Source organism: Melopsittacus undulatus, chromosome 8 (assembly GCF_012275295.1).
Source record: "Melopsittacus undulatus isolate bMelUnd1 chromosome 8, bMelUnd1.mat.Z, whole genome shotgun sequence".
NCBI classification, from domain to species: domain Eukaryota; kingdom Metazoa; phylum Chordata; class Aves; order Psittaciformes; family Psittaculidae; genus Melopsittacus; species Melopsittacus undulatus.
The window spans coordinates 24,794,855-24,812,908 of NC_047534.1; the positions used below are offsets into that span (position 1 = coordinate 24,794,855).

At 36.3% G+C, this 18,054-nt stretch overlaps 1 protein-coding gene across 2 annotated transcripts in view; it reads right to left on the minus strand.

The window, feature by feature from the left end:
* The window catches only part of LUZP2 (leucine zipper protein 2), a 179,311-nt gene that overhangs the window by 32,824 nt on the left and 128,433 nt on the right, over positions 1-18,054 (minus strand). Inside the window, exons 8-9 of one of the 2 annotated variants that reach the window (XM_034065546.1) lie at positions 11,426-11,500; positions 8,500-8,661 (exon numbers count right to left, since the gene is read on the minus strand). In XM_034065546.1, the coding sequence (XP_033921437.1) occupies positions 8,500-8,661; positions 11,426-11,500 (237 nt within the window). The remainder of the gene's footprint in view (positions 1-8,499; positions 8,662-11,425; positions 11,501-18,054) is intronic. The other variant, XM_034065547.1, reaches the window with a different exon arrangement.

The following is an 18,054-nucleotide window of genomic DNA, read 5'->3' on the forward strand; positions in this document are numbered from 1 at the left end:
CTAATTTCAGAGTTGAACCCTGGGGTAATGGGCCAGTACAGCTACTTATACTGCAGAACAAAGAGGAGTAAGGTCAAATTGTCAACCTAGTTGACTCTATGATTCTATGAAATGAAGAACTGAAGATGATTCTAAAGATCATGACACTAAAACTTGAAGAAGAATTACATTTGGTCTGGGTTATGGACTAAATAAGAGATGCCTGGTGCTTTTTTTCCAAATTCCCTTGATTGTACTCAGTTGAGAAAAACCTCTAAAACTCATTTACAATCAGGATAATGTGCTAATAATGAAGACTTCTTTAAAGTAAGTAATATAAGCAAAGAGCTTCAGCTTTCAATTTAACGATCTCTGGTCTTAAGTGTTTTCCAGCATGTAATAAAATTTTATTAAAAATTTGTCACTGAAGGAAAAGGGCTGTAGGAAAAGTTCTATGGAAGCTTTCTGAGCTTACCAAAACCATACTCAACCTGAAGCAAATTCTGGAAATAAAAATATATAGGAAGAGTTGCCATACTCATGAATCATCATTGACAGTAATACAAGACTATGGTTGGCATCTAATTGATCTTAATGAAAGTAAGAGTCTGTAAACCCAAAGAGAGCTATAAAAAGCAGAACAGGAGAGACTTAGATGAAAAAATAGTTCATGCTACTCATGCTTCTGCTATTAACTTTTTCCCTTTAAAAAAAATAATTCTTACTTATCCTTTTCAGCGTTACAAGTGTGTTAGGAAAGACATATTCCTTACTCACTTTGAAATTAAATCCTAAAACAATGGCTACTGTAATTTTTCAATGCCATTTTATTCTCATAATGTTTATGCATTAGGAAAGAGCTACATGATTGTATGTCATTACTGGGTATTACAAAATGTGGCTGACTCTGCATTTAGTAATTGCCTTTTGCTTTTTTTTAATTATGGGTTTCCAATTCCCATGCTGAATGCAATCATCTAGAGGGCACTGAAGCTGCAGGTGTCAGTAGTACCTCATTAACTCTGGCAGAATCAAAGTTTGAGGCACAGAAGTGGAAAAGTACTGAGTACCAGAGGCCAACTCCCTAAGGCTTTAATGAAGCAGAAAGCTACTCACTGTCCTCAACATTTTTGCTGTTTACTGATCAGTGACCACAAATACTACATTTTGTGTCCTTAGGTTCAATCTATGTTCCCTTTGATAAACTTATAAGGGTACAAACTATTATTCTTTTTTCCTTAATTGTGTGCATACGATTAATTTCCAAATAAATCTGAGCACACCATGCTGTATCTGTATTCGTTTGTAATATCCTGGAGCTCAATTAAATGAAAAATTATTCTCTGTTATTCACAACTACATGAAATTTCATTTACCATAGCAGCCAACAAAACAGGTTTAATTTTGGTTTAAAACCTGTGACTGTTTCACATCTAACCTTATATTTTGTGATACCTTCAAAAGTGACCCTGTAAAAAAAGCTGCCTCAGACAATACTGCACCCTCTGAGATCTGAATGCTCATTTTACAGGAAAAGAAACGGCATAATGAGGTTTATTATTCTTAAGTCCCTTAAGGAGAGAGTAAATGTCAGAAAAGAATACTCAGCTAGACTGAATGAGAGAATAATGCTGACAAGTAGTAAGTTAGGAGGAATGATGAGTACTATTTTATGACAAAGAACAGGAGAAAAAAAGCAAGCAGGGAAATAAAGGAAAACACCTAACCACCAGAGCCTTTCTCAGGGTCTGAAATACTAGACAGATGCAGAGAATGATTCAGGCAATAATAAGGAAGTACACAGAAAAAAATCTATGGAAAATTGGAAGAGTCACAACTACTTTACATTTTAAAGCTTTCTTTTTGCAAATCTACAAAACAAAGACTATGTCACCAAAAAGCATACACATATTGTGAATTTCAGATACTTGATTCATTTAGCTAATATCTTTTAAAATCCAGACAAGGATCTCTTATTTTTCAGATGCCCATTTGCTTACCTTTCTGCCTCTGGCTTGGGGTTATTACACACAGGACATGAGGTGCTTCCCAACATGATGCCATAATGTCATTTTGAAATGTAATGGCTCAAGAGAAGTAAATTCAAAGTTATGTTTTCAGCAGGTTATACAGAGGTCAGACTGAGTAAAAGTAATCAGACACATCAGAAACGCTTTCAGAGTCTTACTCTTTCCTACAAGGACAAAACAAAGCCCATAACTATATCTGGAGTTGTTTCATAGGTTCTTGAGCAAGAAATTTGCAATCACTTTGTTCAAAGGGTCAGAACTTCATTTATGATGGAATATTATGATGAAGTACATGAACGGCAATAGCTCTTGAATTTAGAAAACCGAAATTACTTCCTTAAGTAATTTGCTCCAATTTAGGTTTCTTTTATGTCCAACAAAGAGGGAGAGAGGAGATGATACATTGCCACATTCAACTGCTTAACTATTTATCAATTTGTTAGTTTTCTAGGATCTACAAAACCACTCTTAAAATACAATCAAAACCTCCTTTGTTCAGTCTTTATAAACATGGATTGGGTTCAAATTACACATTCCAGACATCTTGTCATTCTTTCAAAATGTATTTGTATACTTTGCATGAACATACACACATTATGTGTATATAAAACACAGGCCCAGCAGGCGAGGATGGGGAGTTGCTATTTATGTTAGGGATAGGCTGGAGAGTACGGAACTCTGGGGACAGGTGAGCAGTCAACAGAGAGTTTGTGGGTCAGGGTTAAAGGGAGAAAAGCAATGAGAGACATTACTGTGGGGACCTGTTACAGACCACCTGATCAAGAGCAAACTGGATGAAGCACTCTACAGACAGATAGGAACAGCCTCACGCCCACAGGCCCTTGTTCTCATGGGGGACTTCAACCACCCTGACATCTGTTGGAGGGAGGTACAGCCTGGCACAAGCAATCCAGGAGGTTCCTCAATTGTGTGGAAGACAACTTCCTTCTGCAAGCAATAAAGGAGCTGACGAGGAGAGGTGCCCTGCTTGACCTCGTGCTCACCAACAGGGAAGGGCTCGTTGGAAATGTGACTCTCCAGGGAAGTCTTGGATGCAGTGATCACGAGATGGTCGAATTCGAGGTCCTCAAGACAATGAGAAGAGCGTGCAGCAAGATCACTGCCCTGGACTTCAAGAGAGCAGACTTTGGGCTCTTCAGGAACCTGCTTAGCAAGGTTCCATGGGATATAGCCCTAGAAGGAAGGGGGGCCCAAGACTCTCGGTTGGTATTCAAGGATCACTTGCTGCAAACTCAGGAGTGTTGTGTCCCAACTAGGAAGTGCAGCAGGAGGGGCATGAGACCTCCTTGGATGGATAAGGAGCTGCTGAGAAAAACTCAAAGGAAAAAAGAGACTTATCAAAAGTGAAAGCACGGACAGGTGACCTGGGAAGAATACAGGGATGTTGTCTGGGAAGCTAGGGACCAGGTTAGGAAAGCTAAGGCCCAGTTAGAATTAAACTTGTCTAGGGATGTTAAGGATAACAGGAAGAGATTCTATAGGTACATAGTGAATAAAAGACAGACTACAGACAACATAGGCCCCCTTCGGAAGCTATCAGGAGAAGTGGTTACCCTGGATTTGGAGAAGGCTGAGGTTCTGAATGACTTTGCCTCGGTCTTCACTGGCAAAGGCTCTGAGCACACCACCCAAGTCTTGGAAGGAAGATGCAGAGACTGTGAGAATGAAGACCTTGGGCCCACTGTAGGAGAGGATTTGGTTCGAGACCATCTTAAGAACCTGAGTGTGCAAAAGTCCATGGGACCTGATGAAATCCATCCGTGAGTCCTGAAGGAGCTGGAGAATGAAGTTGCAAAGACACTGGCCATCATATTTAGTTTAGTGTGAGGTGTCCCTGCCCACGGCAGGGGGTTGGAATCGGATGATCTTAAGCTCCTTTCCAACCCTAACTATTCTATGGTTCTATTATACACATTATAATACCAATAATTTCTGCTTTTGTAGAATGAAATGGATAAATTTTAGAGCCTTAGAAATATTCTGGCTTCCTAGATAAATCATAGATCCTTTATAAAGAGTTTTTTTAAAAAAGAACTTCAAGCCCCTGATGAAATGAATGAAGAAGTTAAGACTCCTGGTGCAACGATCAGCTTATTTTTTTAGCAGCCTTACTGTGTTTACTTAGTATCTATGCACTCAGAATAACTTAGCTGAAATTTAAACAAGATACGTTATTTCTCTATGAACATAGAAAAATCACCCTCTTAATTTCCTATGCAGCCATTTCAAAGCACTTTACAAAGTCTATCTTGTTCTTAGCCAACTTTCTTTGAACAGTCTCATATGCTTGTTCCAACAAGAACACTTTCTTAGGCTTGATAAAGACATGAAGTTCCCCAAACTTACTATGGTGGGATTACATGAAGTACTTATTTCCAGATAAAGCAAGGGTGGCCCCCAGTACTTTAACTTTTCTCAATTTTTACACTGATCAATGTGCTGGAATCCACAATATTGACAACATATGTGATGCAGAGGTGATGGCTCCTTGCAGCAGTGTTTACCACAGAAGCAATGCACTGTCTTGTGAGATGCTTAAATCTTTCAAAAATGGAGTGGTAGTTGCCTTTCAGTCTGTGCTATACATTTCTACATCAGGATAGTCCTCATTGTTACTCAAGACAAGAACACTGAAGTGGCATTCATAGGCGGTCTTTGTACCTGCGCCATGTACAATATGAGATGGGGTTTTATTTGTCACAGTTTGAAATTAATTTGTATTTCCACTCTTAAAATAGTGCAATTCACAAAATACACAAACACCGGAAGGTATCTATAATGAAGGAATTCATCTGGGGAAAATGTTTTTGCATTAGATAAACACACTATAAAGCAAAGCAATCACTATTATTCTGGTATCTGTGTCAATGTATTCCCCATCATTTCTGTATTCACTTTGCTACTGGAAATCAACTTTTCTTCTGTGTCACTCTGATTTTGCTTTGCCATTGATTTTCCGCAGTTTTACTAAAGCTCATTTTGTTGTATTCTGGGCACAGGTATACACAACCAAAGATATTTGAATGATAGCTATTATTACAATTTTCTTTTTTTCATAAGGTTAACCTTTTAAAGAATAAAAAAAAATGGAGTAAGAATGCATTCCACCTACTAGGTCTATAGAAATTCACAGCACTGTTTGCTCTGCTGAGGTACAGTAAGTGCAGAAAATGCCTCAATAGGAAGTCTGAATCACAGGTTATACTAAACCACACTTCCCACAGCAAGTAGCCTAGTAAATCTTACAGTATCCATTCATTAACAATACTCTTTCAGTACCCAGGTCCTTAGGCACTCATTTGGAGATAAAAAAGGAAAGCGGAGTTTCAGTCCTCCTGTCTTCTCTTCCTTTTCCTCTTTCCTCATCACCTCTGTAATGGGAACGAGGCAAGGAAATTGCTACAACAAAAAGCAGATCCAACATCTAACAACTAGTTTGAAGCATCTTCCACTGGCAGAACACAGAATGGTTATTAAGAAATTACAGTGCAAGAGAAATTATGTAATAAAAATAGCAGTAAATTATCTACAGAGTTAAAGACCTCATAGCTCAGGATTAATGATCAGTCATCTGGTTATGCTCAGGTTCAACTGTTAGCATCATGGACCTTGTATGAACAGGGCCCTAAATCCCTTTGTAATGAATGATCAGTGCTTTCAGCACCAGTGTTGGTGTTCTGACAGGTACATGACAGGTAAAATAGTTTTGATCTGAAAATGTTAAATTCTCTATTTATGTTCTTGTACAGTGTAAATATTAACTCATTTAAGACATGTCACAAAATGCACTTCAGACTGATGCTGCTTTTGATCCACTTTGAAGAAAGTTTTTCTGTGATTTAAAGGTAAGAATTTCCCATTACGGACTACTCTTCCAAATTACTGAGATATCCAGAACAGCAACTTTTTTTTACACTAATTCAGGGACTTCTATGCATGGAGATTTGTACTGATGTTTTTTAAGCATGATTTATACTTTTTTATATCACATTCTCTAGAAATACTAAAATACCTTACCAGAAAATATTTTTTAAATGAACTTCCGTAAGAGATTTGGCACTTGGTTTTCCTACTTATCCTTTCTATACCATGTTCTTGTGTTAAATAACTCTAACGAGCATACAGGTATTATGGTTACCAATTATGAATACAAATATATAACCTGCTTTTTAAAAAAAATATTTTATTTAATCAGGAAGAACTCCAATCCCAGAGATGACTGTCCCCAAGTGATACAGGTATCATACGTTGTATGATGCACCCGTCAATGGATTTAAAATAAGTTTGGCATTTTCAGAAAGCAATTTTTAGCCTGAATGAGAACATCTTTGAAGTAAGTTTACCAGACAAATAATGATTTCTTCGCTGAAAGTGAAACTGCTGCTTATCAGACACGGCAAGATTCGTAAGTGCTGCCCATCTCAAGTTCCCATTTTTACATACAAATGCATATTTAAGCAATCACACACATTTATATTCACTTAAAAGTACTAGCTTGATATATCAAAATGTGTATGTGAATATAATAATAAATTAAAAAACACAGCAAGCTATACATCTGTAATTAGGAGTTGGTTAGTTGGAAAAAGAACAGAAAGCCAAGGAAAAGATACGTAACAGTGGATGCCATCATAAAAAAAAAGCTTCTATAATACAGCTCAAGTGCAAATGGTATAATTCTGAACTGACTAGGATCCTTTGACAACCTATTTCACAGTAGCAGATTTCAGTGGTTTTATAATCATAGATAATGCACAGATTTATTATAATGAGGTGTCAATGTGAGGAAGAAAAGGACTGCAGACCATTATTTTATCTGACATTTTCATGGCATATGCCAAGCACAGAGCAATGTCTATTAAAGGGGCAAGATAACTTGTTCAAGCCCTTTTCAACACAGAGGACTAAGTGCTGGTTCTCGAAATGCTGAAGCACAAAATACTGATAGATTTTCCAAATAGGAGCACTAAATACAAAATGTATGTGAGGATTATTCTGTGTATGAGTCAAATATAAAAAAACCCTAGTTCTAACCTCTACACTGTATTCCCATTTCCTTTGCTTCACTGCAGTAATATCTGTAAAAGCAAGGAGACCTCAAATGCTTCAAAATCTCTTACCCTATAACAATCTTAAACACATGTATAGTGGCTTGCTCAGCCTTACCCTCTAATACACCTACACTTTCATGATGTATGCACAAACCCTTCCGACATGATGAGGAAATCTTATTAAGACAAGACAGATAATTCTACAGCCACATCAATTAGGAAAACTGTGCTCCTGAGATCACAGAGTGAAGCTCACTCTGCACCACCTACAAGAATCTGCTCTCCTGAAGGACCCAGAACCAATTATCTTAAATCTAAGTGAGCACTAATGCCCCCATGTGTTGCTATTAATTAAAAGAGTACTTTGTTTCCAGAGATTGTAACTTGGGAATGAAGGATTTTTCCTATAAAATAGTTATTAAGGGACAGACAATCATTACTATTTTAAGAGTAATAATGTGAGATCTAGTTTTATAATTCTGCTCTGCTTTATGAAATTATATTTCAGCTTTAATTACATACAGAAAGATTGCTAATTTTTGGTTTCAACATCTGTACTAACAGTGAGTATCAACAGCTGCCATATAAAAAATTGGCTTTCAATTAGCAATGCCTATTTATATTTCAGGAAGGAGTTCTGAAATTTAAGGAGGACACCGAAGTATCCTTCAGCCATTCTTCTGTATAGATTCATTTCTAACTGAAAGGAAATTTCCATTTAAAGAAATCACAGATTTCTTCTACATCTTTTGAATCAGTTGAATACATAAGCAAAAGGCAACCCCTCAGGACAGCTGTTAATTACTGCTTGTCTTGACTGTATTAAAATGCTTGAACTTATTGAATCAAAACATTTTTAATAATCTTTTTTTTATCTTCTTTTTTTTTCCCCATGTTTTCTCCTAATCTGCCCTTCCCAACTTGCATGACTGGAATATTCCCTATGGCCTATTATCAATCATATAGATCCCTTTTGACAAATTTGATTTGGGTCTCCCAGACTATTTTTTGTTTCTGTATCAGTATTTTTCACTAAGAAACCACAATATGGAAAAAACATCTTACCACTTATTTCTGTATTACTACAAACTTACTATCAGTGCCTGACAGGTAAATAATCCTATGAATTATCATCCTCCCTTATTTTAGATGCAAATCCATCTTCCTTATGACTTATTATGCAGACACAGTCCATTTAGCAAGTGATAGACAGGATTTTGTTCCTCAGCAAAAAAAAGTAGCTTTTAGTTTCCCAAGTTTTAAATGAAGTTTAGTGACATCAGAAACAGATTTAGAATTATCCTCAAAATTCATCCTAATCTTTCAATGAATTTAAAATCCTCCTCAGTTGCAGTTTGATGTTCTTACAGGACAAACTTCCAAAGATGTTTAAAAAAAGAACAAGACAGAAATTCTACCTTGGTGCTTGTCACTTGAAATGGAACTTTTGAGCCCTTTCCAACGGGGGTTAGCTTCCCAGCTGGTTTTGCAGGGATTAGACTCCTAGTGGAAGGCTGACTGTGCAGAACAGAAGACAGGCAAAGCTGCACAGTCTCCTTCAGAGCTTTCAGCTGCGACTCCTGGGGAAAAGAAGAAATTATCAGTTCTCTAAAATGTATTATTATGAACAGAATTGCTTGCTTTCTCTATTTGCATTAAACCAAACATTTACAAGCAGCTGCTGCTGCTTCTTATTAACGGAACAAATTAAGGCTGTTTAAAGCAGGTTTTTTAATACTGTTAAGTTACTGTGCCTTGCACCTCAAACTCCCTTATAAGTCACTGCACTCTTCCCTTCCTCCATGCAATTTTACTCACATTGATTATTGCAAATAATTATTAAACATTATTTTATCTGAAAACAATATAATCTATAAAAAGTCATAGACTGCCCAGCCTTTTATATATAATAGTTACAAAGAATTAAACTTTTCCAAGTATTGCAAAGGCATAGGGTTTGCATGGAATTTCGTTTATAACATTCATCCTAATTGGTATTTTTCCACAGGTTATAAAGATTGATTTTAATCCAACAAAGATGACTTCCCCCATGAGCATCATATGCTACTGTAGTGTAGAGCAAATAAACTATTCATACTAACTTTCAAAGAATTTTTGATGATTCATAAATCAAAGTATACCATGGCAAAAGTTGATGGAAGATACAGGTATGAGGAACATGCCACACTACATACTGCATATGTGAAATATTACAAATACAACATAAAAATATTTCACAGTTGTACAAATCCTAAGCAATGACATTTGCTTACATCACCTTGTTTTAGTTTATTTGCTAAACAAGTACTCTTTAGAACCTGACAAATATTCCATGTTTTATATCAGACAAATGTACCCTGAACTGGGACCACAGAATGTATCTCCTAACTGGGAAAAACTGAAGGTTTCTTTAAAAATAAGCAAACAAAACCAGTTAGTAGGGTACATTTTCAATGGTAGGATCAAAGACAACCACAAGAAGCCTAATGAACAGCACAATAAGGAAAATCAAAGAAACAGGAGATGGAATTACGTTTGTTTTGTTGACAAACAGACAAAAGCGAATGACTTTCCCTCAAGATGTGTGCAGTAAGAAGGAATGCTGGATTATCAAAGAGATCAGATTTTGCACAAATTACTTACTAAACTGCATGAACCTTAAGTCAGACTGATATGTCTCTGACCTAATGGCAGTTGAAAAGTGAAAGGATTACTTTATCCATCGCCAGGGTCTTTTAATTTCTAATTGACTAATTTCTGTAATATGTCTTCTTCCCTACTTTTTCAATAAGTTACTTCATGAAAAACATAAATCACCATCTAACAAAATCAAAATAACCTCAAACATGAAACTGGCAGAGGCAGAAGACTGATTTTTCTTGAAGATGTGGACTCAGCCAATACAGCATGGTATGATTATCATGCTCCCTGCAAATCACACTGATTTGAAACCATAGTCCTCTCATCCAGATATTCCCCTAGATAATTTCTCATCCTCTCATCTCCCACACCTTCCACTTAAGACATGGATGGACCATTGACTGTCTCTTTTCAGTACACAGGTCATAAAGAAAAGCTCTTAACCAGGGAAAAAAAGGTACCTATGACTTAAATGGTGTTATTGCTCTGTAGTTAGAACTAGTCAAACGTGTATTTCCAGTCTGATAATTCTCACTGGCATGAACTTTATACTTTTCCTGCACTTGCACTGTTTTTTCTACTCCTGCTTGCTATTTTGCAGCATGTATGCAGTGTACAGACTGACTTCATTATGATTTACAAGAAGAAGGTGCCAGGCTTCTGGTAAGACTATAGAACCATAACTGAATTAAAATCCTATAGTTTTTAATAGAAAAGAAACAGAGGTTTCTTTTTCTTCTTCTTTCAGAGAAGTCAGTTGCAGTCAGTCAATCTGCAGACAGAATCCCTTAATAGCAGTCTTATTAAAAGGTCCTGATATCATATATTCTTTTCTTTCTCCTTCACAACTGCCTGTGTTATCATGAATAACTGCATTTGGAGGATATTTAGGGCAAGCATTGCTCTCTTGCCGTTGCCATAGACGGTGTGTTGGACCTAGTGAGGTACCATGCCTGTGAGTGTTAGACGAGCAAAGAAGGAACATACTTAATTTTTAAATTAAGATGTGGCACAGTTCAGTTCAGTGTGCTAACAAGAAACATGTGACATGACATAGCACCAGACTCACACAGGTTTGAATAATGCTGCTGTGTGTGAGCATTGCTTACGCAGATGACATCTTGTAATGCTAGATGCAAACCCTAACTCAAGAGGATGATCTCAGTGATTATGATATGGAAGATGAAAGAAAAATGCTTTTAGTGCAAGAGGCATGCTTTTCCTTAGATATCTAATGGAAACTGAAAATACCAGGAAGCCAAACAAAGAAAAAGTAATCTTTGATAGCATACTGACGTTGGTTTCCTTTCTGATAAACTGCTTCCTTATTGCGTGGCATTTTCTCCCCAAATAAGACACTGACCCATTTCTGTACTGCATTCTCCTTGGAACTATAACTAAACCTTAAATAAACATCATATCAGTTACACATTGACATTAGTGTACTTCAGAAAGAATTGCATCATTTGGCTTGCTGTGGGTTTTTGGGATGTTTCTAATTTGATCGCCCTCCTCTTAAATAACTTTGCAGCAGTACTTAACTCCATGCATTGTAATTAGTTCCACTATTTCAAATACATTACTCCCAGGTACCTGCAACCAAGTATGCATCTAAATCATTGCAAGACTTTGATTTATGTTTGTCAAATTACACCAGAACATTCACAGCTGATAAACATGCTTACACTACAGTAAACTTCTTACTTTGTCAAGGGCTGCCTTTTCCAGTTCATCTTTTGCAACTGCTAGTTTTTGCTCCAGATCTGTTAACTGTTGTGCCTGTGGGAATAAAGAGGAAAAAACTGATGCAATCTATAATGTTTTTTTTTCCCACCTTAATTTTTCATGCAGTGCTGGTGAGAGAGGAAAGGATATAAATTTTACTAGTAATATAAATAAATTGGGTCAGAATTGCTTGCAAAAAGACCAGGCCTCATGGGACTGTTTTTTTTTCCTGAGAAAAACATGAGTTTTTAGGTGGAAACTGGGCTCAAGTCTGCTCCATTTATGTGAATTCAAATTCAGTCTAATTTCAGTGTCAACAGCAAAAGTAATTCCATATCACTGAGTATTTAGAAATATGCCATAACATCCTTATGGAAAATTAAAAGTATTCAATCGATTTCTATTATATTGTTAATTTATTTGACTTCTGTCTGCAATTTGAACCACTGTTTTCTAGTTTTCAACATTGAGATGCTAGCATAAATGTAACTTAGCATAAACAGAGAAATTATATAACACCCAAAAGTTCATCAATGTAGACACCTTATAAAAGGCTACTATCTGCTGGTATACATGGGGTGAACTCCAGAGTTGTTCGTCCATCTACTTCCCTGGAGATATAAAAGGAAAATTCAGAAGAATGTTATGCAGTCATGCAACTGCATTGGAAGAAAGCATTTTGGTTCAAGCAGCCTGCACCCTGTGCAGAAGTGCTGTTGCCTTTTTATATGATATAACATTATTTTCCTGCTTAGTCCTTCAGAAAGAAATTTGGCTTTTTACAATGTACAGACAATGTACTCTGTGCAGACATTCAGAAAATGCTTTTCAATGTTCAGTAAATAAAAATTATTATTTCCTCTCGCCTTCCCTAAGAGCTAGGTACACTCTAACAGACTTTAGGGAAATACAGTCTTTGCATAAACTTTACAATTTAGAGAAGTAGGAGCTCCCAGATTCCTGTGGTTCTTAGCCCTGTTGTTAATAACACATACTATGCAACCAAAAGGAGTAAGGTACAGGTTTGTTTCATTGTTGTAGTTGCAAAAAACAGTCCACTAGCTGTTTTCCATGTTTATGAAGGTAATCACAGAGGAAGACGTTGGACTAAATAGTTCTCATTTCTCTCAGAAAATCTGATTAGGTAATACATATTTTGTGTATATAGAATAATTGGATAAAGTTCTAATTTCTCAGCTAAAGAGCAACACATTGTAATTTTGACCAAAGTTCATCCCAGCCAGATTTTCTTACCAGACTTTTTGAGATCACATGTACTCTTGCTGACTGCAGCCTAGCTTAATGTATAGCCACATGACATAAGTGCTGTTTAGGGTAAACCCTACAAAACATGGTTAAACTTTGTCTCTGTGTTGAGGCAATGACCAGCATATTATAGGCCAGAGGTGATGTGTATTACCCTAAGCAAGCCTGTAGTTGTCAGGAGATACCTCAAGCAACATTGATTGCATTAGGCACAGGCTGTACTGGCTGATAAAATAACAAGAGCCTGGAATTTTCAGTTCCCTGCTCATTTAAACTACTTAGTCACATTTTAAAACAGGATTAGGCGTTTTATCTGCAGATTTATCAGATCAGCCAGTTTCATTAGTCAAAACCATGTACGATTAGGCAATCTTGCTTCAAAGCAGAAGTCAACTGCTTACTCAAGTGCAGAGAAGTCTCTTGTGAGTGCCCCTAATTTCCACTGCATCACATTTCTTACACCTGAAATCAGTCACTAACATACACCTGATATCAGTCACTAACACACACTCCCCGCACACAGAACACTGGCTTGGTTCCTCGGTCTGGCTACTGACCATCCAGTGCAGAAAGAATCCTTCCATTTCATTAGAATTTGCAACATTTAACTGGACTTACCACTGGCTCATTAGAGAAAAACTTCCTAACATAAACGAATCTTTCTAGAGTTCAGTAATATTTGCATTTATTACTAAATATAGGACATAATACACTAACAATAGACATGGTTCCAATAAATATGGTCAAAATAAACATTAAGCTTGGCTCTTTCTGATGCAGAGACAGTTTTCACTGGGTACTGGAACTAGACCAAGTAATTTCTCACATCATCATTTTAGTCATTGCTATTTATTAAACTGTTTTTACAGCACACTTACACAAATTAGTACCACTGAAAACTGAGTAGCTAACAGAAAGCAGCTAATGGTAGTTCTAGGGGACTCCTGCTTCTTTCCTTGCAGGGGAAAGTCTAGTGCTATATAATAAATTGTATTCAATGAAACTGCAGCCATAATAAAATCAAGCTGGAAGAAAAGTCTTTAATTTATGTCTGCTATTATAAAGAATTAAGATATTGCAATAACATTGCTCACATTCAGTTTATGCCGAAAAGGTATTCTTCCAAAGGACAGGTTCATATGTATTAATAAAGTATTTCTGATTGCATCATTTATCAAGCCTTATTCTTATTTTTGGTAACACTGTTGTATTTTGATGGACTTGAACTTTCATGAATATTTATTTTATTTCACAGATTACTGAGCCAATAGGTCAGTGATATCAATCCACCTGACATCAAGTAAGAATAAAATCCTAGCATTAAAAATGTATTTTTTTATGAACCACTCACTTGAAAATAGCAATATTTATTAACATCTTAGTCCCAAAACTGCAGAATAATGCCTCATCCCTGGCAGTGTTCAAGGCCAGGTTGAATGGGGATTGGAGCAAACTCGTCTAGTGGAAGGCGTCCCTGCCTATAGCCGGGAGCTGGAACTAGATGAGATTTAAGGAACCTTCCAAACCAAACCAGTCTGTGATTGCATGATTGACTAAGTGATATTTAATCACATGTTAAATAGATTGGATATTGCAAACTCCATTTTTTCCCTACACAAGCCTTAAAAAAAATGTTTAAGAAAAAAAAATTAAAATTTACTCAACAACTTTTGAAATTGGAAAACACTTAACTGGAAACTGGAATAAATTATCTAGTAAACACAATTCCACTGTGCTTATTCTGTGTTATTTGTATCTTAGAGAAACAGAGACTTGTGCTTCTAAATTGCAGTGTTTAGGGTGTTAAATGTAACTGAAAACAACATTTTATGGCAGCTATTCCATTTAATCAGATGTGCAGAGAAATCCAGACATTTGGCAACATCTGCATAGTATTTCAAGCACTTAGAACAAGAAGAAAAGTCAGTTAAAAACATAATTTCTGCAAATCTCACAGCTTGTACGTTTTCTTAATGCTCATTAGTACCACAATACTTCTATCTCTCATTTGTAACTATTCTAGATGTACATTAAAAAAACGAAATAAGACCTATATGCTTTTTTATTAGCTCAAATGTCACTTTTCCTTCTCCAACCCTCATGCATTTCCTTCACACAGAACCCATTCCAATGAAAGCAATGAACTGGCAGTTTGCTAGGGTTTTGATTAAGTTCTAGACCTCTAACTAAAGGAAAATAACTGTTTTCTCTGCAGAAACGTGTTATAAAGATGTGCATGAAGAACCACCTCACTGACCTTTGAGCCTGGGCTGCCTGTTTATCTCCTGTAGGGGATTTCTCTGCCTTCTGATCAGGCCAGAACACCTTTGCTTGTATAGCACCACTTGTCATTTCCAATGGAAAACTAATCCACACGATTGATTACAGATACCTGCTACTCTCTCTTTTGTAAGTCAGTCCTCTTTAAACAATTGTCTTATTTTGGCAGTAACAGAACAAACACTGAGGGGTAAGCATTTCAAAATTCATATTAGGCATGCCAGAACTTTCCACATTTCCACCAGTAATGCACAGAAAACATTTACTTTCTCTTTTTGGGAGAAGATTAGTTCACATATGGTTTTCCTGCTACATGTTTACACAAGACAAGGCTTTGACTCATCTTTCAGCTTCAGATTGGGGGCTGGAACTAGATGATCTTAAAGTCCTTTCCAACCCTAACCGTTCAACGGTGTATATCTTTCCCACCATCCAATTTTTTTCCTTGATCTTTGGGCAGTTTGTAATTTGACAATATTTTATATCACAAAATTTCTAAACTTTTCGATCTTACCAGGCACAGACAAAATCATTATTATAATGAAAACATTTGGAAAATGTCAGCCAAAGTCTAAATCAATTCCAATTTGATATCAGTAATAAACCTCTCCTCATTTTTCAGTGGGAGCTGGACCAGATCTGTAAGTTGATTGAGCAGCTGTACTGGTTAAATGTGGAGCTGCTGCCAGTACACTTAAGTAACCTTGTCTCACAGTGACTTAGACATAGCTATTTAAGATTACATCACAGTCTAATGCAAGTCCAAGTCCTTAAGGCCAGATTCTCAGGACCATATAGAAACTTTCAAACCTGGATTTTTCAGTTCATTAAAAAAGTTACACTCATTTTTCATGTTCACAACTGTGTTGTAAAATATGCACTGTCAATAAACTAATAGACCTGAGTTATTAAGTACTTAAATCATCTTCATATTTCACAAGTCTGTGATTTCAAAAACTGCATGAAACCATTCAAAAAATAGGACAGTAGAGGGAGATTTTGTTTCAGTAAGGATATAAATTCATTATGTTATTATGTAATTTATGTCCTTACTGGGAAATACCTATGAGGACACCCTTCCACTTTCTTCAAATTAAAAAAAAAAATCCCCCGTCTGCTAATACCCTGTATTTTTCAGCAGCCAATTTTATCTAGATCTTTAGGTTCCTCCTGCATTGCTAGCATAATGTGCAAGCACTAACATATCAGGAATGATTATATCATAGTAACAACATTCAAAATGCTAATATGCAGCATTTGAAGTGAAAATATGCATGAGGAGAAAGATGCCAGTAACATCTACTTCCTAAGCAAAACACAGATAACCTAGATAAGGTTTCCTACATACACTTTTTGTCAAGGCTGTGAAATCACACTATTTCAGCCTTCAGAGGAAAATAAAAAAATACCTACTACTAAAGAAATAAAATTAAAAATAATAATCTTGGGCTTCATGAAAACAAGAAGTACTCACAATATAGTGACAACAGACCACATACCAGAAGATGAAAAAATGGTCCCTATCCTAACTATGTTATTGCAACAAGATAGGTATCTGAAAAGTAATCATGGCATCTCTTACTACCCATATATCCTCTACAGATATTTATGCAACAGCCCTAACATATTTTACAAAAATCAACTAAACAAGTCTCAATTTCCTGTCTCTCCCAAGGGCCTCGTCTTCTACTAAGAAAAATAACTCAATAATATCCTGTTTTAGAACATTTTTCTACTTCCAGTAAGTAGCCAGATGTAATCACAAATTATTAATATAATAACCCAAAACCCAAAATCATACACCCAGTGGACAACAAACAACCACATATCTAAAATGTGCAAACACACTGACTTGATCAAGGAAAAAATATCTCCAAGTGAAAAATTAACAACAACATCATTAGAAAATAAAAAGTATCATAAACCACCTCATTTGGAATGGAAAAAAAGCTCCTAGCAGTTTCTAAGACTGAACTACAATATCTAATAAGAGTTATAGGGATCCTAAACCATGAAGACTAAGTTCAACGCTCCTTATATGACAAAACAGAAATACCTCAAAAGGAAGATTCCACAATCTCTTATCCTAGAGGTCAAAAACATCAGTTTTTACTCATGATATATCAACCCATAAAATTCTGCACAGCTGGGTCCATCAGTCATCAACCTCGGGAAACAGCCTGCCAGATTCATCAGCAAAATACCCCAAACCTGGCACAAAGTTTATATGCAATCCCATTATTCTCAAAAGAGCAGAAATTGACTTCTGTGAAGTTATCACATTCCAGAAATCCACAGATAAGTAGAATAATTTCACATAACCACAACTTCAAATATGAACAAAATCTACACTATACTTCTATTCCCTCAGCCATCAAATGCAATTGCTTTGAGGAAAACACTTAGTTTCTCCCTGCCCTCCTAATGACTTTCAAAAAACAAGAATATCCCTTGAAGAAAACGTGTATTTTCGAGGAAGTTAAAGTAATAGCTGTATATTATCACACTGCAACGTGAAAATTCAACTTTCCCTAACAACATGCTCCTGGCTCTCATATATCACTAGATACAGCAACTTCTGTGGAGGAGCTATTAAACATATAACTTGATTGATTTTGTAATTACCTCGTATTGAAAATGCTTTGAAAGAAAAAGGTCATCAATCTTTCTATCTGGCTTTGCACAAACCAATGTACATAAACAGAATCAGAGCATGAAATGTAAACCACTCTCTAAGTTCTGGGCTTGTAGACAACCTGATCTACATGTTTAACCACCAAATGACTGCAACAATTACTCACAAATGTTTAGTATTGCTAGCACAAAGATGGTCACCCCTGAACTAAAGATGAAGAAAAGCATTTTACAATACTTGCAGCCATGATGCTGTCACCTTCACTAGAAGGGAACAAATCATAATTTGAAATAATTACTCAAAATAGTACTACCAAGGCCATCTCCCAAGGTGTGGGCAAATTCCTTGAATGATATATTTCATAGAATCCTAGAACACCAGGTTGGTAAGGACTCTTATCAAACTTATGCACCAGGCCTCCCAGGCC